At 37.4% G+C, this 24,728-nt stretch overlaps 1 protein-coding gene across 1 annotated transcript in view; it reads left to right on the plus strand.

Annotated features, from left to right (window-relative positions):
• Nucleotides 1-24,728, plus strand: part of PREX2 (phosphatidylinositol-3,4,5-trisphosphate dependent Rac exchange factor 2) — a 283,206-nt gene that overhangs the window by 166,542 nt on the left and 91,936 nt on the right. The window contains exons 25-30 of the mRNA XM_066266273.1: nucleotides 13,071-13,290; nucleotides 13,803-14,010; nucleotides 19,529-19,708; nucleotides 22,688-22,782; nucleotides 23,566-23,648; nucleotides 24,373-24,463. Coding sequence (XP_066122370.1) covers nucleotides 13,071-13,290; nucleotides 13,803-14,010; nucleotides 19,529-19,708; nucleotides 22,688-22,782; nucleotides 23,566-23,648; nucleotides 24,373-24,463 — 877 coding nt within the window. The remainder of the gene's footprint in view (nucleotides 1-13,070; nucleotides 13,291-13,802; nucleotides 14,011-19,528; nucleotides 19,709-22,687; nucleotides 22,783-23,565; nucleotides 23,649-24,372; nucleotides 24,464-24,728) is intronic.

Here is a 24,728-nt window from a genome sequence, read left to right on the forward strand (position 1 = left end):
GTACCAGTGTTTTGTGTTTTGGGGGTATATACACAGTAGAGGAATTGCTGGGTCATATGGTAGTTCTATTTTTAATTTTTTGAGGAACCACCATACTTTCTTCCATAATGGTTGGACTACTTTACATTCCCACCAACAGTAGATGAGGGTTCCTTTTTCTCTACAGCCTTTCCAACACTTGTTATTACCTGTCTTTTTTCTAATAGCCATTCTAACAGGTGTGAGGTGGTATCATTGTAGTTTTATTTTGCACCTCTAATAGCTAATGAAGATGAGCAGATTTTCATATATCTGTTGGCCATTTGTGTTTCTTCCTGAGAGAAGTGTCTGTTCATATCCTCTTCCCATTTTTTTATTGGATTGTTTGCTTGTTTGTTGTTGAGTTTTGTGAGTTCTTTGTATATTTTGGATATTAGGCCCTTATCTGAGCTGTTGTTTGAAAATATCATCTCCCATTTAGTTGGCTGTCTGTTTTGTTGTCAGTTCCTTTTGCTGTGCAAAAGTTTCTTAGTCTGATGTAGTACCATTCATTTATCTCTGCCTTCACTTCCCTTGCCTTTGGAGTCAAATTCATAAAGTGTTCTTTGTAACCAAGGTCCATGAGTTTAGTACCTATTTTTTCTTCTATGTAATTTATTGTTTCAGGTCTTATATTTAAGTCTTTGATCCATTTTTAATTAATTTTAGTACAAGGGGACAAACTATAGTTGAGTTTCATTCTTTTGCTTGTGGCTTTCCAGTTTTCCCAGCACCATTTATTTGGCTTTCTTTTCTCCGTTGTGTGTTGTTGGCCTCTTAATCAAAAAGTATTTGACCATATACATGTGCTTTTATTTCTGGACTTTCTATTCTGTTCCATTGTTCTGAGTGTCTATTTTTATGCCAATACCATGCTGTTTTGATTATTGTGGCTCTATAGTATAATTTGAAGTCAGGTATTATAATGCCCCCAGCTTCATTCTTTTTCCTTAGGATTGCTCTGGCTATTCAGGTTTTTTTATAGTTTCATATAAACCTGATGATTTTTTGTTCCATTTCTTTAAAAAATGACATTGAAATTTTTATGAGAATTGCATTAAATTCTCATAAAATAGTCAAAAAATCATTTTGACTATATTTATATTTCCTATCTAAGAACAAGAAATATTTTTCCATTTCATTATATCTTTTTAGATTTCCCTTAACAATGCTTTGTAGTTTTCATTATATAGGTCCTTTACATTCTTTGTTATGTTTATTCCTAGATATTTTTTTTTTGTTGCAGCCATGAGGGGATTGTTATTTTTGAGCAGTTTCTGATGTTTCATTGTTGGCATATAGGAAGGAAATGGACTTTTGTATATTAATTTTGTATCCTGTGACTTTACTGTATTGGTTTATTGTTTCTACTAGTCTTTTTCTGGAGTCTTTGCGGTTTTCAATGTACAGGATCATATCATCTGCAAAAAGTGAAACCTTTACTTCTTCATTCCCAGTATGAATGCCTTTTATTTCTTTCTCTTGTCTGATTGCTCTGGCTAGAAATTCCAGCACTGCGTTGAATAAGAGTGGACAGAGTAGACAACCTTGTCTTGTTCCTGATTGTAGGGGAAAAGTCCTCAGTTTTATGCCATTTAATATGATGTTAGCTGATGGTTTATCATAGATGGCCTTTATTATGTTGAGATATTTTTCTTCTATACCCATTTTGTTAAGTGTTTTAAACATAAAATGATGTTGTATTTTATCAAATGCCTTTCCTGCATCTATTGATAAGATCATATGGTTTGTGTTCTTTCTTTTGTTGATATGGTGTATTACATTAACTGTTTTACATATGTTGAACCGTCCTTGTGATTCTGGGATGAATCCCATTTGATTATGATGAATTATTTTTTAATGTGTTGTTGTATTTGATTTGCTAGTATTTTGTTTAGTATTTTAGCATCTGTATTCATTAGAGATATTAGTCTTTAGTTTTCTTTTTTTGTGTTGTCCTTGCCAGGTTTTGGTATGAGGGTTATGTTGGCCTCATAAAATGTGTTTGGAAGTATTGCTTCTTCAATTTTTTGGAAGACTTTGAGTAGAATAGGAACAAAGTCTTCTTTGAATGTTTGATAGAATTTACTAGTATAGCCATCTGGCCCTGTACTTTTATCTTTGGGGAGGTTTTTAATAGTTGTTTCTATATCCTCCCTGCTTATGGATCTGTTTAAGCTTTCTGCTTCTTAATGACTCAATCTAGGAAGATTGTATTGTTCTAGGAATGTATCCATTTCTTCTAGATTGTTAAATTTGATGACATAGTTTTTCATAGTATTCTACAATAATTCTTTGTATATCTATGATATCTGTGGTGATTTCTCCTCTTTCATTTTGGATTTTGTTTATATAAGTCCTTTCTCTTTTTTCCTTGGTGAGTCTTCCCAAGGGTTTGTCAATTTTGTTGATCTTTTCAAAGAACCAGCTCCTTGTTTTATTAATTTTTTCTATAGTTTTTCTGTTCTCTTTTTCATTTATTTCTGCTCTGATTTTTATTATTTTCTTTCTTCTGCTGGTTTTGGGTTGTCTTTGTTATTCTTTTTATAGTTCCTTAAGATGTGAAGTTAAGTGGTTTACTTGGGCTCTCTCTTGTTTGTTCATATAGGCCTGTAGTGATATGAATTTCTCTCTTATTACTGCTTTTGCTGCATCCCAGAGATTCTGATATGTTGTATTGTTATCTTCATTTGCCTGTATGTATCTTTTGATCTCTGGTCTTATTTCTTCTTTGACCCACTCATTTTTTAAAAGCATGTTGTTTAGTTTTCACATTTTTGTGGGTTTGTTCACCTCTTTTTTGCAGTTGAATTCTAGTTTCAAGTCTTTATGATCAGAAAATATGCTTGGTATAGTTTCAATCTTTCTGAATTTGTTGATGTTATTTTTGTGGCCCAACTTATGGTCAATTCTTGAGAATGTTCCATGTACACTAGAGAAAAATATATGCCCTGCCACTTTGGTTTGAAATGTCCTGTAGATGTCTATCATATCCAATTGTTCTAGTGTTTCATTTAAGGCTTGCCGGGGTCCAGCCCCGGGGGGGATCCAGGGGTCCCACAGGAGGAGACGGCGTTGGCGAAATCGAGTGAGAGAGCCGAATTCTTTTCTTTCTCTTTATTCTCTTGTTAGCATTTACTGCCAGGCATCTCTACCAAATGCTAGTACAGCTCCTTTTTTATACACACACACCAAGTTACAATTACATGGTATTAATCATTGCTTCTGTTTCACTATGTTTACATGTTTCCAGATAACAGTTAATTTATATCTATAAACTACAAATCAGGTGGCAAATCATTCAAAGTACAATTAAAAAATAACTTGAATAGCGATAACATCGGTGAAAGCTTTTAAAGGATTAGTACTAACTAATAACTCAACTTTACTGTTGTTGTGAGTCAAGGGGCAGAGAGAGATTAACAGACAAAATCATTAAGGACTAGCAAAGGACCACCGCTTGATTAGGCAAATGGCCTTGAGTTCATGCAGTGTCCTAATTTTTCTAACAAGACTTCAAAAGGCTTGCTTATTAAGAAATTGTCATAACATCAAGAGTAACTTTTGCTTAAAGATATATAGAGTGCACCTGCAAGATAGCTTAGTAACAACATAATATCAGAAGGCATTAATTGCTATTGCTTCTATGGATTCTTCCATATTCCTCTTTATTATCTGAATGAAAAACCTTGGGAAAGTATATAAATTTCATGAGAATGTCTCACTGAGAAAGCCCAGTAACTGCCTTCAGTCATAAAACAATTCTCTTAGCAAAACATTCTTTTCTTGCTGACTGCATTCCCATTCCAGGCCACGCAACGGGCCATTCCATAACACCTTACCTAAGATTCTAATGTCTAGTTAAACTTTATTTATTTACTATATTCACACACTAGTAAATTCTAACTATATTCTTCTTAGAGTGTTCCACTATTTGCAGATCAAATAAGCAAGAAGAAAGGAAAGTTTCTCTACTCTATCACACGAAAAGACTAGGGAGGAAAAATGATGAATTAAGTGAAGGCCAAAAGGTGCTCTGTGCACAGCCACTGCCTTCTACCCATTCACAAGTCACAATCTATTCTTTCTAACATGATTAAGAAGAAATTCTCCTACAAACTTAACCCTTTACGAGGGATATCATAGCCAGCCTCTTATGTTTACGAGCCCAGATCAAGGGGCTTACAGGCTTTTCTGTGGAACTTACACTTTCTGTCTCATTTCCAAAGAAATTACTACAAATCTACAGGGAAAGCATGGTACTATTATCCCTGTGCCACAAATAATAGCACACACCCAGAAAAAGGGGGGATATAAGGCCAGATTAATTCAAAAGATTAAAAGGGGAGGTATCGTTGTGCCTTTCCTTGCGGTGACTTTGTCAACCCGCAGCTGTTGGTCTTTACTGCGGTGACTCTATCTTCTTTTGCTGTGACTTTGTCAACCAGCAGTTGTGGATCTTCTTCTGCTGTGACCTAGTTAGCCAGCATTAGTGGATCGGCTCCCGACAAAGGCTAATATTCCTTTGTTGATTTTCTGTTTGGATGAATGATCTAGAGCAGGGGTAATCAACTTCTTTATACCTACTGCCCACTTTTGTATCTTTGTTAGTAGTAAAATTTTTTAACCACCACCGGTTCCACAGTAATGGTGACTTATAATGTAGGGAAGTAACTGTACTTTATAAAATTTATAAAGCAGAGTTACAGCAAATTAAAACATATAATAATAATTACTTTCCAAGTACTTTATGTCGGATTTTTGCTAAGTTTGGCAGAATAAATCTTTATAAAACAACTTACTGTAGTTAAATCTATCTTTTTGTTTATACTTTGGTTGCTCCGCTACCGCCCATCATGAAAGCTGGAACGCCTACTAGTGGCCATAGGGACCAAGTTGATTACCGCTGATCTAGAGCCATCAGTGGTGTATTGAGGTCTCGAAGTATGATTGTATTTTTGTCGGTTTTTGATTTTAGATTAGTTAGTAGCTGTCTTATATATTTTGGTACTCCTTGGTTTGGTGCCTATATAGTAAGAGGTGTCATGTCTTCTTGATTCAATGTCCCCTTTATCATTATGAAATGACCATTTTGTCTCTGATTACCTGTGCTGTCTTGTAGTCAGCATTGTTAGATATGAGTATTGCTACACCTGCATTTTTTTGGATGTTATTTGCTTGGAGTATTGTTTTCCAACCTTTCACTTTGAATTTGTTTTTATCCTTGTATCTTAGATGTGTTTCTTGTAGGCAGCATATATTTGGATTTTCTTTTTTATTCCATTCTGCTACTCTGTGTCTTTTTATTGGTGATTTCAACCCATTTATGTTTAGTGTAATTTTTTACATTTGAGGGTTTCCTATTGCCATTTTATATATTGCTTTCTGATACTTTTTTATTCTGTTTGGTTCTTCTTTTTTGTTTTTCTGTAATTTGTTTTTGGTTGTAATCAATACTTTTCTCTGTTACTTCTTTTTTCAAGCCATATACTTCTGTGTTGGTTTTTTCAGGGGTGGTTACCATTAAGTAATGGAAAGCATACATATCATGTTCATTGTAGTACATTATCTCATGAATGCTTCTGCACTCCATTTTCCTTTGTCCTCTCCCCTTTTTTGTTTCTTTGTCACAGATTAATCTTGTTTTTATTATGATCTTGATGGAGCTTTTACATGTAGTTTTGTTTTGTTTTGCTCTTTGTGTCTGGTTGGAAAACCTCCTTTCATATTTCCTGAAGTAGGGGTTTTCTGGTGATAAATTCTCTCATTTTTTCTGTATCTGTGAATGTTGTTATTTCTCCTTCATATTTGAAGGATAGCTTTGATGAGTATAGTATTTTTGGCTGGAAGTTCCTCTCTTTCAGAAATTTAAATATTAGGGTTCACAGTCTTCTAGCTTGTAGAGTTTCTTCTGAGAAATCTGTTGATAATCTATTGGGCCTTCCTTTATATGTTGTATTCTTCTTTTCCCTGGCTGCCTTGAGAATTTTTTCTTGTTGTTGGTTTGTGCCAATTTCATTATGATGTGCCTTGAAGTAGGTTTGTGAGGTCTAAGATAACTGAGTGTTCTGTTTGCTTCTTGAATTTGAAGCTTTAGTTCTTTCCACAGGCTTGGGAAGTTCTCATCTATTATTTGTTTGAAAATATTCTCCATTCCATTTTCTCTCTCTTCTCCTTCTGATATACCCATTATTCTTATGTGCTCTTTCTGATGGAGTCCTACAATTCTGGTAGGGCTGTCTCATTTTTTTTTAAATTCATGAGTCTCTCTCCATGAGTGCCTCTAGTTGCTTGTCTTCTATTTCACTAATTCTCTCCTCTACTGGCCTGTCCTGTTGGCTAAACTTGTTACCTCATTTTTCAGTTCATGAATTGAGTTTTTCATCTCTGTTTGATTCGTTTTTATAGTTTCAGTTTGCTTGCTGAAGTATTCTTTCTGTTCATTGAATTGTTTTTTGAGCTCCCTAAATTTCCTTTCTGTGCTTCTTGTATATCCTTGAGTATTTTTAGGACTTCAATTTTAAATTCTCTGTCATTTAACTCCAAGGTTTCTAAGCTATTGAAATTTTTTTCTATAATTTTTCCTCTTCTATCTGAGCTACATCACTGTCTTTTGTATTCATGATATTCAATTTCTTTTTCTTTAATGGCATTTGAGAATGGTATTGTTAATAACACTAATAAGAGTTGATAAGAAAAAAAACTTTTTTTGAGAAAATACAACGAAAAACTGAAAATTCTATTGTGCTAAGTGGAACAAAAATACATAGAATGGATGACCTGGGTTGAGGGGGAGTGACAAAGAGGCAAAAAACAAGGTAAGAACCCACAAAATGCCACAAAGAAAAAATTTAAATCAAGAACAAAAGAATATGTTTGTAAATGATTGTCAAATGAGAGAAACAGTGTAAGAGAAAAGAAAAAAAAGAAAAAAAGAAAAAATACAGTGAAAAATCAAAATTCTATTGTATTAAGTGGCACAAAAAGTATGGAATGGAGAGCTGGAGTTGGGGGAAATGCTAAAGAGATAAAAGGTGAAGTATAAAGCACACAAAATGCCACAAAGAAAAAATTTGAATCCAGAATAAATAATATGCTTGTGGGTGAGATTTGAATGAGAGAAAAAGTGAAAGAGAAAAGAAGCAACAAAAGCGAGAAAAAAAATTGAATTAAGTATTTTGGAATGTAACACTCATAGAAAAAAAGAATGGAAAATGTCACTCCTATGGGTAATAATGTTCAAAATGAAAAAAAAGAATAAAACAGGAAAAGGATAAAATGACCAAGGTGGAAGGGAAAAAAAAGATAAAAAACACAAGAAAAAAATGGAAAAAGTTATAAAGACTGTGGGTTTTTCCTGGTTTTGAGAGGTTATCGTTTTCCTTTTTCTTTCTTCTTTCTCTTTTTTTGCTGGTGGCACTGTATCCCAGGTTCTTCCTCTGTGGCACTCTTAGGAAGAGATTTGCTGTTGTGTCGCTATGGTGATGACATAAACTAGGCCTCAGACCTGTTGGTAGGTGGGGCTTGTTAGCGTTTGCAGGCTTCAACAATGGGAGAGTCTGTTTTCCTGGAGCCTCTTCCTGAACCAGCAGCCTGGGGACCCAGCTGTGACATTGCCCCAGCCACTGCCTGGAGAGCCAGAGGCTCTAAGAGCTGCCAAATTCCCCTTCTATCCCCACTCAATGCAGGGTTCTGTGTAAGGCTTTGCCAGCCAGAGCTGCCAGCATAATCAGGCAGGGCTGGGGGCTGATTGCCTCTTAGGTGTCTTTCTATGAGCCTCCGGGCATGTTTAGTATCCCTCAGTACTCCACAGGTCTTCTCTCCAGAGGCTGTCTGCAAGCTGCCTGCACGCCCTCTCCCCCCCCCCACTTCCGCAGTTCTCTTCCCCAGGAGTGTGCTTTGTTTGCCTGTATGGCTGGCAGAGGTGCCACACCCAGACAGGTCTGGGTGTAGGGAAGCCGGCTTTCATGCACTTCCCGCGCTGTTGTTTGGGAAGCTGGGATTATTCAGAAACTCTGGTCACAGCCCACACAGAGGGTCACTACTGACAGTCTCTGACCCAGACCCTCTGTCTGGGAACACGGGCACCCATGCCCAAAGCGCCTGGTGGATTCACTCGCACACTGCCCACACTCGCCGACCAGGATACTGGGAATAAACAAGGCAACTGCTTGCCCACCTTTGCCGGGGTCTGCCACTGGCGTTAGCTCCATGTAGGCTGAGCCATGGACCTACTCTCTCCTTGGCTCGAACGTCTCTGTCCTAGCCCAGCTTTTTCCACACCCCCAGCCCTCGCTTTCTCTCAGTTCCAAGTGAAAGCAGCCCTTGCTCAGGTCAGTGAGGAAAGCGGAATACTCCATTCTCCATCTTATTTCCTTCAGAGTGGATTATATATTCAACCACCTTTTCACCCAGTCGTACCTTTGTTTGATGTATGTGTATTTCAGATGCTCCTGAGATTGTTTTTCTGTCTCTAGTTGTTGAATTTGTTGAAGTTTCAGGGAGAGGTATCGGGAGCACTCCTCACAACACCATTTCTCTGACGTCACTCCCTGGGAAGTTATTAAAGCAGATATGGAGAGGCAAATGGTCAACAGTTTCAGATGATAAAAATAATAACACTGAATTATTATGTACATTATTAAGCTCTTTTATGTACATTATTATTTAAGCTTTGAAATAACCGTGCGTACTGCATACACTTATCTGCTTCTTTCTCAGGGAGATAACTTCCTTAATGTCACATAGATGGCAAGTGCAAGACTAGGTATCAGTCCTATGCAATGCTCTCACTTAAACATCATCAACTAGGACTTTAAAGAAAATAAAGCTATTTCTCTTTGTTCTCCCTTCTTGATCATAATGTATTTGGAATAATTGGCTATCTTTCTCACTAAATACACAAACCAGATTAGCAAGAAAAAGTTTTCAAGGATCTTTTCTATTTGAATAAAATTTAGATACCTAAGAGAATAGACTTACTAGCTCATGTAAGGTTAGCCCCATTTGAGTATCAAGTTCATGTCAACAGAAACAATAGCATTGGTGAATATGTATGTTTAATTTTCACATATTTACTTATGTAGGATTATTAGCAAACATTTTTTTCCAGATGAAGGCTTCAAACACCCCTCTTTCTATAAAATAAAATGTATCCATAGAAACTGAACTCTCCCAAGAGGCTACCTTGCCTTCATTTTGACTCTAAAAGTTTTAAATTTTAAAAAGAGAAAGCAGTTGATTTCTATAGTTTCTGTAGCCAGGCTACTGCCATTGTAATTGATTTCCTGACTGGTTTTACCAGCCTTAGCTGTTTCCCGGCCGTGGATGGGAGAAGTTCAGATGTTGCCGGATACCTGAGTGACTCCTCCACAGGCATTTAGTCTCTGATGGATTTGTGGGCAAACCAGGTGTAAAAATTGCACTGTTCAAGGAATACTCTTCCAAATTGTTTTTAGACGCCTTTGTGATTCCAGATTTATTTTTCTGTTTTACAATAGTTTTATAATTGGGTTTTTGTTTTGTTATTGGGGTACTTCCTCCATATACATATTTCACAGTTTTCAAGAGATACTTCCTTTTTACACAAAAGTATTGCAGGTAGGAATCAAAGTCTTACTTTGAATATTCCAAGGACCTTCAGTTATTTTTTTAATTTTATTTTTTAGTGAGTGTGTGAGAGAGGGAGGGACAAACAGAAAGGGAGAGAGATGAGAAGCATCATCTTGTTGTTGCAGCACTTTAGTTGTTCATTGATTGCTTCTCATATGTGTCTTGACCAGAGGGATCCAGCTGAACCAATGAGCCCTTGCTTAAGCCAGCGACCTTTGGGCTCAATCCAGCGACCATGGGGTCATGTCTGTGATCCTACACTCAATCTAGCAACCCTGTGCTCAAGCTGGTTGAACTCATGCTCAAGCTGGTGAGCCCACGCTCAAGCCTGCAATCTCAGAGTTTCGAACCTGGGTCCTTTATATCCCAGGCCAATGCTTTACCCACTGAACCACCACATGGTCAGGCGGGACCTTTAGTTATAAATGCCACATAATCTTCAAACTGAGTTATGGATTTGGAAAATTGTTGGTAAAATTTCTCCCCATGTGCTCATCCCATACTACAAATTGTTTATAACTCCATGCCAATTTTATACTTAATCGGGATGAGTGACTATCTGCAAAATAATAGTTTATCTTTGTATCATTTTGGACTTTTAGTCAAGTCACTGGAATTGAATTTAAATGTGTTGACATGGTTGATAATTCATGCTTTAAAAATGCATTAAAACCTGTAGTTTCATTCTCAAGAATGTTCTTGTCAGCGTACAAATATGCCTTACTATCATCTATATTTAAAAAAAATAAGTATTTTTATTGACCCTCATACTCCTCTCTATCTAGTGTTCCATTTCTTTGATCTTTGTCCTGAAAAGAGCTACCTGTATATGCTCTCTATACCTGTTTTCTCCATCAGCTTTCCTTCTCGGCTCGGTCATATTGGGCTCTGGTCACCTCCATGTAACTGAAATGGCTCTTTTTAAAGTCAACGGTGACCTCTATTTTACCAAAGTTCATCCACTGTTGTCATTGTATTTGAATAACATTGTTATTATCTGTAGCCATAATATATTGGTTTTTTAAAATTCCTTCTTATTGATTGATTTTTGAGAGAGAGAGCAAACCATTGATTTGTTGTTCCCCTTACTTATGCATTAATTGGTTGAGACTTGTATGTGTCCTGACAGGGGATCAAATACTCAACCTTGGCGTATGGGGATGACACTATAACCAACTGAGCTACTTGGCCAGAGCAATTTTTATTAGTGTCTCCTAGTAGACCATGAACTCCATGAGGATGAGGGCTATATTTCTAGCATTTAGCAGAGGACCTGAAATAGATGCTTCTCTTTATATTTATGAATGAATGGATATTGGTTAAAATAAAAGCAAGCAAGAGAAGTGTCTCTGCCAACTGTGGTAGATGCTGTGACATAATATCATATATTGATATTATAAAAGTGATTTCTGTGCCTTTCTTTGTGCCATGGGAGATTTATCTGAGATTCCTATCCTTTACTACAATAGAGAAGAACTCTGATGAAAGTTTGCCTTATTATCACATTTGTTAGTACTTATGTTAATAGTTTCCTATATTTCAATCCATTTTCATTTAGATTCTACTGTGTGCTAGAACTTCACTCAGCTATATAGCTTTTGATGTGATTATATGTATATAAAATATGAATACAGAATTTAATATACATATAAAATAGTTCATATTCTAATGGTGAGTTAAAATTTTTAAGATGTGATTTTTTGATACCACACTTTTTCTTGAACTGTACCTACAAAAGTTATATAGTAACCAGTGGTAGTCTTAATTTTTATTCTTTTTAATGCCCAAATTACTACTCTACTAATAAAATAAGCAGATAGCATCTGGTTATATGTAATTTTTAAACAAGAAAGAGCATAGACCTGATTTAATCCATATTCTTTATTGTACTATGAATGATAAAAAAATGGTAACTTGTCCAGCAGCACATCACATATTGGGACAACATAACTGAATCACAGGTAACTGGTGGTTCTTGGTCTTCTGCTTTAGAAACTTGAATCCAGTTCATCTCTCTGAGATGCCTGTTTATGGTGCACAGGACAGACAGCAGCATTACCCTCATGGAATTTACCATCTGCTAAGGGAGATAGAGATAGGAAGATTATTCGTAATTATAGGAAGGGTTATATTGTACTGTAACCGGGCACAAAACCAGGGACACCGAACTGAGCCTAGGGCTCAGAAAGGCTCATGATGATTTCATAGAACTTGGAAATGCATGGGAGTAAGTTTGGTAGCGAGGGAAGAACATTTCGGGTACTCTGGCCAATGTGTCCGAAGAATGAGTAAATGAAGTATGAGAGGAGCTGCATGAAGAACAGAAGGAGTGAAGGGAGCAAGGGCAAGAGAGCTTGAGAAAATAAGCTAGGAGCGATTAACCTCTGGGGAGCTGTAGAGACATAGCAAGGACTGGGTAGATTTGCAAGGTTTTTCAGCAGTGGGGTAGCTATCCTTGGAAGTAATGTACTGTAAATCCTTTGAGTATTGCTTTATTTTCAATAGCATAAAAGCAGAGTCTACACTAGGGGTCCCCAAACTTTTTACACAGGGGGCTAGTTCACTGTCCCTCAGACCGTTGGAGGGCCGGACTATAAAAAAAAGCTATAAACAAATCCCTATGCACACTGCACATATCTTATTTTAAAGTAAAAAAACAAAATGGGAACAAATACAATATTTAAAATAAAAAACAAGTAAATTTAAATCAACAAACTAACCAGTATTTCAATGGGAACTATACTCCTCTCACTGACCACCAATGAAAGAGGTGCCCCTTCCAGAAGTGCAGCGGGGGCTGGATAAATGGCCTCAGGGGGCTACAAGCGGCCCAGGGGCTGTAGTTTGGGGACCCCTGGTCTACACACTCCTCAGCCTAAGCCCGGCCGAAGAACTCAGCAATGATCAACAAAAGGCATGGGAAATGCAGTGGTTTCTGTCTGTCATCCTGCATCTGCAGCACCACGCCTTCTATCTAACCTGCTCATAGACTCAGGCTTGGATTCACTTTCTGACAGTTTGCAATAATCCCATCTTCTTCCACTCTTGACCTGACAGCTCCTCTGTTCTGCCACCTTGCCTCAGTCTAAAGATCGAGATCCTATGTTGGTGTCTTAGGACACTGATTTCTCTGGCAGACTCTCAGCTGTTAGAAGTCTGTGAATTTCAATCCTAGGAAGTGATATTGGTCACTTAAATTAATTTTCTTAGCACCTTTCTTGCAATCAGACTTTCAAAGGACTTATATGCATTTATTGTCTGTATTGCTTTGCTTTATTAAAAATATGTGGATTTTAAAATAACAATTTAAATTCTAACAACTTATCCACTTGCACCAGTTGACAGGTTTCAATGTTCTTTTGATTTTGCTGCGGATGATGGAAGTGCAGTGTTTGAGTTATCACCGTCTGTTCCACTGCTGTTTATTTCTTAATTTGCAGTTTTCCCGTGTACTAAAGAATAGAGCCTGGCCCACCTTTAAGCAAGCCAAATCTAAAATATCTCCCCTGCACAGCAGTGATTTCTGCCCCACCAACTGCCACGTCAATGTGATGGAAGTGTCTTATCCCAAAACGTCAACCTCCCTGGGGAGTGCCTTTGGTGTCCAGCTGGATAGCAGGAAGCACAATTCTCATGATAAAGAAAACAAATCTGAGCAAGGTATGTTAGCTTTTGAGACTTGATCAAATCATGAAACGTCTTTTAGGTGATCATAATTGTCCCCTCTTCCCTGACATTGGATAGACTCCTAATGTGTAAGCAAGTCTGAACTTTTGTAAAGAAACCTTCCTCACTAGATTCATGTGGATGATTGTGTATACGCGTTATAGAATGCAAATGGAGCATGCAGTTTTATTATATTATTTTTCCTTTAAGAACAATGACTGTTCTTGCCTTTTTCACACATGATAGACACAGCTCATCTTGCTGTGAAAACCATCCATTGGAAGTGGCGCTATAATTATGAGAAAAATAAAGATGCACAATTCCCACCATCACAGCAGGCTGTGAGATCTAACTGTATCCCTCCCCTTTAATCACAAGTCCCCATAAACTTTCGTTCTGGAATTAAATTCTGCATTTAGTTGGCATTTTATTTTATGTAAGCTTGGGAATTGTTCCTGTAAGTTCAAGGTAGTGACTATGACTATGGCGTGATTTTACCTCCTCAGGGAAACTGAGTCCCATGGTGTACATTCAGCACACGATCACAACTATGGCAGCCCCGTCAGGCTTGTCTCTGTCACAGCAGGATGGGCATGGGCTCCGGTATTTGTTAAAAGAAGAAGACCTAGAAACCCAGGACATCTACGTGAAACTGCTGGGCAAACTTCAGACTGCACTGAAAGAGGTGGAGATGTGCGTCTGTCAGATAGATGAGTAAGTATTTTGCTTACTGTATTTTTAAATGTGCCTAATAAAATAGCTGTAGAAAATGAAGCTTCTGAACATCCATCGTTTTCTCTTTAGGTTTTGGAAATGTAGATTTTTGTTGACCATGTAGATCCTCTTCTTTCTAACAACTTAAAAATGATAAAACCTAGCAAATATCTATAAATACATATTTTAAAGAAGCTTTAATTAATACCAGGGAAGATAATGACAAAATTTTATTGTATGTAAAAACAATAAGTTTCACTGTGATAATATGAAGCTGAAAAATGTGACTGAAACAGTATTAACTGTGTACAGGGATTTCCTTGTAGTCTTTCCAGAGCAGAACACAGGGTAGGGTGAAAGTGGGTTTACAGTTGTGAGTGTGCGAAACACTGAGTTTATTCTTGTATTATTATAATATTTATTGATCATTGTATTATTTGCCACACAAACAACTGTAAACCTACTTTTGCCCCACCTTGTGTGCATGCAGTAGATGTTTAGAAAAAAAATGTAAAATATAAAATTTCCTTAACATCTTAAATGAGTAAATCCAAAACTATGTGTTCCTTGGACCAAAGATGAATACTTTTTTGCACTTCTAATTGAATTAATGGTCTAGTAAGCAATAACCCAAATAGCTATGTCAGTAATTTGAAAGATTTTACCAAGTAAGACAGAGGACATTAATTATAACTTTCTGAGGAGATCGACTGAACCTTACTGAAGAGTTTGATGACTGGAGAGCTGCCTGGGCTCTGCAGGGCGGGCAGTCTGCCACATCGAGATGTGTGGTTAAGTTCCAGATCTAGTCAAGGAAGCTCTGTGTGGTCCAATCAACATGGCAGGTGGGGTGGCACAGTGTCTCGTGTATACAACAGGATCAATAGTAGTAGCACATTACAAGTTTGTGGCAACAATTATAAAAATTAATACAAAAAGCCATCAACATAGTGTGTAACATCATGCTTACTTATCATTCAAGGGGTTGAAATTGTGGAACATATCCAAAGATGGTAGACTCTGACAGTGGTATAAACACTGTTAATCCTCTTTTTATTGTACCTGTTTTTGAAGTTACAGATTTAGATTGCTAACAGGTGTATGTTGTGAAGTCCACACACACAAACATCTTCCCATACTTCCATGGATATTTCAGTTTTGACAAAATACTTAGAGCTTATTCTAAGCCTTTGTTGTAATTAGGCATTATACTAATGGAGTCTTAATTGACATGCTCTCTGATTTACACATCTTAAAAATGTAGAGATCAAAATCACCATATTGGATGCATCCTTTCTGTAAGATTATCTTTAAATATTTACTATTTATTATGCTATTTTTCATGATGCTTTAAGGAGTTAATTTAGAATTACAATTCTGTTTCCCTATATTTAATACACTAATTTTTAAAAAGGACTTCTCTTATTTGTATATTATATTGTGACTGTCCCATTTACAGATAAATTCAACAGTTTGAGGTTCCTAAGAACAGGAAGCTATTTTTAAATAATTGTGTGATACTTTTGAATTGTCTTAGAATGACCAGGTGATCTTGTGATAGAGAAGTTTATGTTTTAGGGCATTATAGTTTGCTTTATTTAATAAATCAGATTTCCTTATTTGATATGTTCTATATAAGAAAGCACTTTCCTCCTCTCCTCTGAAATACTTAGGAAATACATACAGGAAGATTTATAGTCAAAAAGGTTATAAATAGTGGCATTGAATTATGTATCCTAGATCTCAAAGTGTTTTGGGAGAACATCTGGACCAATCTCATACTTCTAATCAGGCCAAGAGTGATTATTCCTACTTTTCAGATGAGTCCTTTGTTGATGGTAGGATTATTGATGTCCCTGAGCGCACTCTGCCTTGGAGACAAGGCTTCTGATGCACTGAGTACCCAGCGCTGTCTGGCCACTGTCCAGGCTTTGTCTGTCTGTGTTAATTTTTTGACTTTTTATTTTCAAGTTCTGCATTAGTAGAACTTAAGCATTTTCAAGAAAATGGTTAGAGCCAAGGAACTCCTTTTCCTTGGTTTAAAATGCTTTACATTTAAAGCACTAGTTGCAGAAAAGAGTTATTTTTATTTTTATTCTCCAGAACTACTTAAAATTACCTATTTTTACTTAAGATCTCCCTACTCTATTCTTCTAAAAGCCTTTACCCAACTGTGCTTGCTTATTAGGAAAGCGACATGAAATGAGCACATGGTTTGAGAAACTTTCTTGGTTCTCTTTGTGTACACCATATAATTCAATTCTAAATATAAATATGTTCCACATAATTCAAAGTGCAGTGTAATCACTTTAAGACAGTGCAGTTGTCCAAGAGCCTGGATTCCCCATTGCCCTTAGAATTCAGAGATGCTACAGTGCAGTCGAGCTTGCCAAATTATTTGAAAAGCTAGTTACCAAACAGTTTTCTCCTTACGTAGGAGTTATTCTTGGTTGGACATAGAAGTCTCTGCAGAGTAGGGAAGCAGGTCTCAGATACTTTGCTAATTTTTAAGAGAAATTGCCTCAGAACATCATCCCATCGCTAGCCTTTCTAGAAGTCAGCCAATCCTGTGAAAGGGCCTGGTGGTGAACTTGTCTTACCCCGAAGTCTGATTACCCTGTCACATGGGAACACTTCTCCTAAAAATAAAAATTTATTTGGACATTCTACTAAATTTTCCTACTTCATCCAAGGCCAAAGATGGAACTAGAGATGAATTTGCTGTCTAGTATCACGAAATGAGGCAGAGTTACTGGTTTAATCAAGACTGTGATTTTTGTTTCATTGCAGGATGCTAAATACTTTTGCCTATCAATGGGCTAGTTTCTGATTAATAACACTTAGGTACTAGACATATGTAAAAAAAAATAGCTTGTGAATAGTCTAAAATCTTTCATGGGATTTCAGAAAAGGGAGGAAGTAAATGAAGAGGCTTTGGGGCTATTTATTGAAGGTGATAAATTTAAGAACAGACTTTATTTTGCATTTGCTAGATATAGCAGGATTGAACTATGGACAAACTGTATTGTAGGACATTCAGAGGGGCAGGGGTTGCAAAGAGGAATGGTAGGACTGGTGGTGGAATCACCTTTGAGATTTCCCAAGTATTTTTCTGGTAAATATTATATATAAAAAAGGGCGTAGTTTCATGAAAACTAAAATGCATATAGGTGTTGGTATAATGTCACTTTGTGCACTGACTTGGTTCATTCTCACTGACCCTCTGTGATGTGGTTTATGAACCACTGGGATGAGCAAAAGTAAAAGAAAATGCTTTTGAGTGCACACATGTTAAGTTTTATGCCTTATTATTGTTTTTAGGAATCTAGCATTTTATGCAAAAACATGGTGTCAAAAACTGTCTTTCTAACATTTGTCAGCATAATACTTGTTCCCACAAGGGCAGTGTGAGCATGATTGCAGCTATATGAAATGAAAGGCAAATATGTATGTGCATACAGATCGTATAACTTTGAAAGACATGTTTATGCTTAGCCCCATGGCTTCTAACTCAGAAGGTCTCATTGTGCAGATGACTCCTTGCACAATGAGAACTCCTGCAAACTCTTGGGTATTCAGAGCTCATCTGTCTGTGTAGTGTAGAGCTTGGGTAACTGGTATTAGTCTTATGTTTCAGTTTTTGGGGTAGAGAGAGTGAATACATATACAGTCTGTCTTATAAGACATAAAAGTATCTTTCCAAATAGAAAAACCATGTTTAAAATAATATGTAGCCTCACAGGGCCCTGCACAATGCACCACAACTTCCTGATTGTTACTGCTTTCTAAAAACCATGACTACTAAGTGTTCTTCTAGTGTCAATGAGACCTTACCAGACTCCATGATTTGAAGTCACAGCTCTGACTTCTGGTCTTTGCTTTTCTCCTTAACGTTGGATACCATCTGATGTACTAGACTGTTCACTTGTTTATTGTGTGTTTCCACCCAGGATATTTTAAGCTTCAAAATGGCAGGGGCTTTTGTTTATTTTGTAAACTTTGGTATCCACAGCACCAAACAACACCTAGTACAATAAATGTGTCTAATTAATTAATTAGTCAAATTCCCTTAACAGATCTTTACTAATGCACAGCATTGGGTTTGACATTATGGTAAAGACCTATAAGAGGTATAAGATATTTTTGTGGTCTTGAAATAAACATGAGGTTGCAGTGGAAAAACAAGTGTCAAGATATGTGCATGGGCTGTTGACCAGAATGGAAAATCATTGATGTTTGCTAAATGAGAAGATAATGGTTGGCTACAGAAGCCATTCTAGGGCCCTTCTTTTTATTTATTTATTTTTTTACAGAGACAGAGAGTCAGAGACAGGGATAGATAGGGACAGACAGGCAGGAACAGAGAGAGATGAGAAGCATCAATCATTAGTTTTTCATTGGAACACCTTAGTTATTCATTGATTGCTTTCTCACATGTGCCTTGACCACGGGCCTTCAGCAGTCCCCTTGCTCGAGCCAGTGACCTTGAGTCCAAGCTGGTGAGCTTTTGCCAAACCAGATGAGCCTGCGCTCAAGCTGGCGACCTCGGGGCCTCTCGAACCTGGGTCCTCTGCATCCCAGTCTAGCGCTCTATCCACTGCGCCACTGCCTGGTCAGGCTAGGGCCCTACTTTTTAGATGTGATTTAATTCAAGTTTTATAGCATGTTGTTTGCTAGGAAAGACCAATTTCATTTTCACATAATTTTGAGTTAGATGGTTCTAACAGAAACCTTATGCAGTCAAACATTCAGGGCTTGAGTGGTGGAACCTGTGCTTCTCAAAGTCCAAAACCAAGTTTTACCCCAATTCAGCATCGTTTTAGCTATGAGCCAAGTTGGAAGTGACCCTCACTGGAGCAGATCCTTGACATTCATCTGACAGACTGCAGCTGATATGAAGGGGCCCCTGCTGGCTTCTTGTCCTCACTTCAGGTGTGACTGTTTAGCATCTTATGGTCACAAGTGCCAGGACTCCTGTTATTCTGAGCAGTGAGGAAGGATTGACAAACAGAGAAAGCCTGGAAGATAGCCAGGGCAGGCATAGGTGATGAGGTGGCTTTTTAATATTACAGGGTAAGCCAGTGCAGATATTTAAGCACAGTTAGTGTTTGTTTTAATATTGGATAGCCCTTTAAAGTTTCCCAGGTATTTTCATACGAGGTGTGAGTGGCTAATGGGCGGGACAGAGGTAACGCCCCCTGAGTACCAGGAACGCGACATTCTCATAACATTCTCACAGCAGTCTTGTGGCTAGTTATTATTCCCATTTCATGATGTCAAAGACAGTGCCATAGTTCTGTTTTGATAAAAAAGTTAATCAGTTGGAGAATCAGGATTTGATCCTGCTGTTTCTATTCCTTGTTCTGAGTGAAAAAAGTAAACTTTGACAGTAGCATATTTACTCCACGTGAAACTCAGATGTACTCTGGACATATTTGTAAGCCTATCGTAGCAACAAGCAGGCAGCCAGTTTGAAAATGTGCACTTATTCTTTTTTTTTTTTAATATCACAATGCAGCCTTCTGTCTTCAATAACATATTCTCCGAAATTAGACCGTAAGACATCCGAGTGCATAGTACCAACAGACAGTGACAATGACAAGGGGGAAAGAAACAGCAAACGAGTCTGTTTTAATGTGGCAGGGGACGAGCAGGAAGATTCAGGTCATGACACCATCAGCAATAGAGACTCTTACAGGTAGGTAATTAATGAATTCCTGAAACTCATTTCATCAACAAAGTCCAGTGTGATTCTGTATTTTCCACAAAGGTCTTGAGAAAAAGTTTGATTGTTGCTTTTATTTATTACATACAAAATAACCGCTATCTGTGACTACTCCTAGACAAAGTGTAGTGAGACAACATGACCTTTCAAATTCTTCATTTTTAAAATCTGAGTAATCTGGAAAAAACACTTTTTTTCTCTAGGTTTGTGGATCTAATTTGGGAAACTTGTTCTTTTTTGGATTGTGTAACCATGTATGGCAAATAATCAAACTGTGCCTGTATTAACATTTTATTCAAATATCTGTTTCTGATTATTGAACAATGGGGTAGTGAATAGAATTTTTTTTTTGTCTTGTTTCTTCCCTTTCTTCTTCTATTTTTCTGTTCCGGGCTAATTGGATTCATCTTACTTGCTCCCTCCATGACCAGTCTGTGTATTTTTCTTCTCTTGCATGCCTTCGGTGTAATTTTGGTAGAGCTGCTGTGACACAGTACCAAGAACTGGGTGGCTCAGACAACAGAAATTTATCATCCACAGTCTGGCGCTAGAAGTCCAAAATCAAGGTGTCAGCAGGGCTGGTCCCTCTGAGGGTTGTGAGGGGAGGATCTATCACAGGCCTCTCTTTGGTTTATAGATGGCCATCCTCTCCCTCTTTCTCTTCACATCTTCTTCCCTCAAATCATGTATCTGTCCAGATGTTCTCTTCTTATAAGGGCACTAGTCATTTGGGATTAGGGCCCCTCTTAATGACCTCATTTTAACTTGATTACCCTTGTAAAGACCCTCACTCCAAATAAGGTCCCATTATGGAGTTCTGAGTGTTAGACAACAATATAACGAATTTTGAGAGGACATGATTCAACCCATCACACCATATAACATCCAAGCTCTGTTATCATCTTCCTTCCAGACTCGCAAATGATGGCTCCTTCAAAGAACTTCCTTAACTGAGAGTGCTTTTCCTCCTCTGAGTCCTTGCATTACTGAGACCTCACTGAGGGCTGGTATCACCTGCCATCTGTGCTACGTTTTCAACTTCAGCAGCTCTCATTTTATTTGCATTAATTAAAGCAGCAGCTCTCTTATTCATTCTTATTTATTATACAGTGTTTTACAGTGAAAAGATATTAAGTAATTATTGTTCAATCAAAGTTATTGCCATCAGAGAGGTTCAGTACACACTCATAGCTATTGAAAACATTTTTACCAGACACATGGAGGAACAGGATGATCTCACGTAATTCCCACCACAACCCTATGTAGCTGGCTCAGACATCAACTCCATTTTACAGATAAGGAAACTGAGGCCACAGAACTTACCTATATCCCTGTGAAACCAAGTGCTCTGGCCCTCAGTTTCTTTCTTAACCACTCTACTATCCCAATTTCTCTGTGAAAGGGATTTTAACAAATGTGTGAGAGTTTAGTATTCCTAGAGATTTAATAATATGTGGTACAGATGGACCACTTTTACCATTTCATTTACTTTTAGCTTCTAAGGATACCAGTATGCTCTTTAATAGAAACCTGTGGTTTCTCTCCAATGGGAAATTACTTGTCTAAAAATACTTTCTTTCCTCAAATTCTAGTTATCAAGTAATTAAAATTACCCTCATAGTCTTCCTCTTGGCAAAAATAGAATTTTTCAATGTTAATTTAAAGTTAAGTTAAATAATTTTCACTTATTGTGAAAAAATGGTATTTAATCTCCTGCACTATTTCAGATATCTGTAGTATATCCATATTCACTCACACCATTTTAAACCTTCTTTCCTTTACATTCACCATCACTGAGTATTTCCAATGTCCTTGTCCTTGCAGAGCTCTGAGGTGAACAGAAGACACTGGTCCCCCTTGAGGGAGCTCAGGGTGTCATTGATAACTTATGCTTTAAGCTACCAGGCAGAATTGAATGGCAGAGATCAGAAACAGGACTTTATTTGTCTCTAATAAATTAACTACTGGCAGACACTATCAAATTGTTTATGAATAATTTTAAATTTGGTTTGATGCCTAGTTTATATCTATACATTTAAAAAATTTATGCATCAAAAATTTTATTTAGGATTAGGTTATATGACAAGAAAATTTTTCCTGACCAGGCGGTGGCGCAGTGGATAGAGCATTGGACTGGGATGCGGAGGACCCAGGCTCAAGACCCCGAGGTTGCCAGCTTGAGCATGGGCTTATCTGGCTTGAGCAAAAAGCTCACCAGCTTGAACTCAAGGTCACTGGCTTGAGCAAGGGGTTACTTGGTCTGCTGAAGGCCCGCGGTCAAGGCACATGTGAGAAAGCAATCAATGAACAACTAAGATGTTCCAATGAAAGACTAATGATTGATGCTTCTCATCTCTCTCTGTTACTGCTTGTCTGTCCCTATCTATCCCTCTCTCTGACTCTCTTTCTCTTCCTGTAAAAAAAATGCATTTAAAATACATTTTTTTTTGCCTGACCAGGCAGTAGTGCAGTGGATTGAGCATCGACTTGGGCCACAGAGGACCCAGGTTCAACATCCCAAGGTTGCCAGCTTGAGAGAGGGCTCATCCAGCTAGACTGCAGGGTTGCTAGCTTGAGCATGGGATCATAGAACCTGACCCTGTGGTCACTGACTTGAACTCAAAGGTCCCTGTCTTGAAGCCCAAGGTCTCTGGCTTGAGCCCAAGGTTGCTGGCTTGAGCAACAGGTCACTGGCTCAGCTGGAGCCCCCCTGTCAAGGCACATATGAGAAAGCAATCAATGAACAACTAAGGTGCCATAACAAAGAATTGATGCTTCTCATGTCTCTCCCTTTCTGTCTGTCTGTTTGTCTCTCTCTCTCTCATTAAAAATAAATAAATAATACATTTTTAAAAGAAGTTCGCTAAGCTCTGTTTGAGTTTATCTCATAAGAAATCAAAGAGCAAGTGTGGCAAATGGAACCCGAAAGTAACTGTAGCTCCTCCTTTTCAGCGACTGCAACAGCAACAGGAACTCCATCGCCTCCTTCACAAGCATTTGCAGCAGCCAGTGCAGCTCGTATTTTCACAGCGATGAAATGGACTCGGGTGCGTTTGCTGAATACATTGGTGCTTTTGGACACTAGTTCTGTTGGTGATACTTTACTGGGATTGCCTTGTTTGGTCCTCGTGCATTTTTACCTTTTATCAGTCATGCCTGGTAACTGCACATGTGGCGTTTCAGTTTTACATGCTCAATAAAGTCAGTTTCCCACCCCCAGTAATAAACAGTGAATTAAAAAGAGATGCAAGAAACCAATTTTTTATTTATCTTACTATATGGTATGATCTTTCTTTGGCATTATATAGGATGATGGGTATGGGGGAGGCAGGTTTTACTAAAACATTAGGCACTGTTGACTGGATGTGGAGGTGGGGAGGGCTTTGAAACTAAGGATTTCACAACAGTAGATGCACCGAGTGGCCTGACATAGGTGATGGGAGTGATGAGGAGAACACCAACTGATACAGATAACTCACAAATATCTTGTTTGGTATGTGTCACAAACAGGACTTTTCAGTCAGTTAGGATAAGTCTTAATTTTTAAATCTGCCATTTACTTAAACAATTTAACCATTAGAAAAATATACCATTCGGAAGCATTAACTTGAATAATGCAGTGTTCTTTCTGTGTGGCCGCTTCACCTTACTCTCCAAGGATCAATAATCTGATAGCCTCACAGCCATAAAATCTTTATGGAATTTGTTTTCTGAACATAAGAACCAATGTTTGGAATAAGAGCTCATGGTTAAATAGTTTTTGTTTTGTTTCTATTAAAATACTTTGGAATGCTAAACATAAGATTAATGATTTTATTTTTAATATCTAGGTGATGAACTTCCGCTGAGTGTTCGTATTTCTCATGAAAAACAGGACAAGATACATAGTTGCCTTGAGCACCTTTTCAGCCAGGTATAATTGAGACAGCCATGGGCACTGTTTCTGCAGACTAAACTATCAAGAATCCCTTTTTCAGATCTAGTGAAGGAGGTTGGAATTAGAATAGAAAGGCCTCACTTTGTTCCTCCACCTACTTGACCTCAATTTCCACAGTGGAAAATAGGAATAAATATTCTTGCCACCAGCTAATCCAAAGGATCATTGTAATGTCAAGTAGTCTACACTCCTGGGAAAATTATAAAAAGTTACATGCACAGGAGTTATTTTCTTCATTGTTTGTTTCTCTGTGGGTTTTCAGAATCCCTTATGACATTTCATGTTTAACTTTATTTCTAACTTCAAAAAGCAGAAGATTGTCTCAGGGTTGATGTTGTTGTTTTATAGTCTTAAAAAATTTATATCTATAACCAAAATGTATAATGTATTAGCTTTTACTATTTTGCAAAGGTTTTTGATGACTTTAAAGCTTTTTAATAACTCTAAACCTTTACTTTTTTGTTGATGTGAATTTATATTTTGTATTAATATATGGGAGGTTAGTAAGAAATGTTATCGCAAATGTTATCAGGTGAGTTTATGTCGATATTTTATTTAAAGGTCGATTTCACAAGAAACATGGGATTTCAAAAAATGATCAATGCTTTAAGAAAAAAATATGTTGCAAGATTTACTCTTGGAAATATATATTCTGTGTTATGAGAATATGTAACTCTCAGAATCTCTACTATTTGCATAGGTGGATTCAATTACCAATCTCCTAAAAGGGCAGGCTGTGGTGAGAGCCTTCGAGCAAACCAAGTACCTCACCCCGGGTCGAGGATTACAGGGTAAGGATTAAAAACCAACTGTTAGAAGACATTGAGAAACAAAGCAGTAGACAATATAGTTACGAAACAAAAGTGTAGTGCACAGAGGAAGATTCTGGTTGCTCATGTTTCATAATTCACTTAATACTTCTATTTTGAGCATTTTTGAAGATAAGTAAAAAATCAGTATAGGAACTTTTAGGTATCTTTGAAAGTTAAAATGTTTGATGCTTATCAGGGCCAGACTGAGTAGAAATGAGTTAATTGAAGAGATGTGTGTGTTGAG

This window comes from Saccopteryx bilineata, chromosome 3 (genome assembly GCF_036850765.1).
Source record: "Saccopteryx bilineata isolate mSacBil1 chromosome 3, mSacBil1_pri_phased_curated, whole genome shotgun sequence".
Lineage (NCBI taxonomy): Eukaryota > Metazoa > Chordata > Mammalia > Chiroptera > Emballonuridae > Saccopteryx > Saccopteryx bilineata.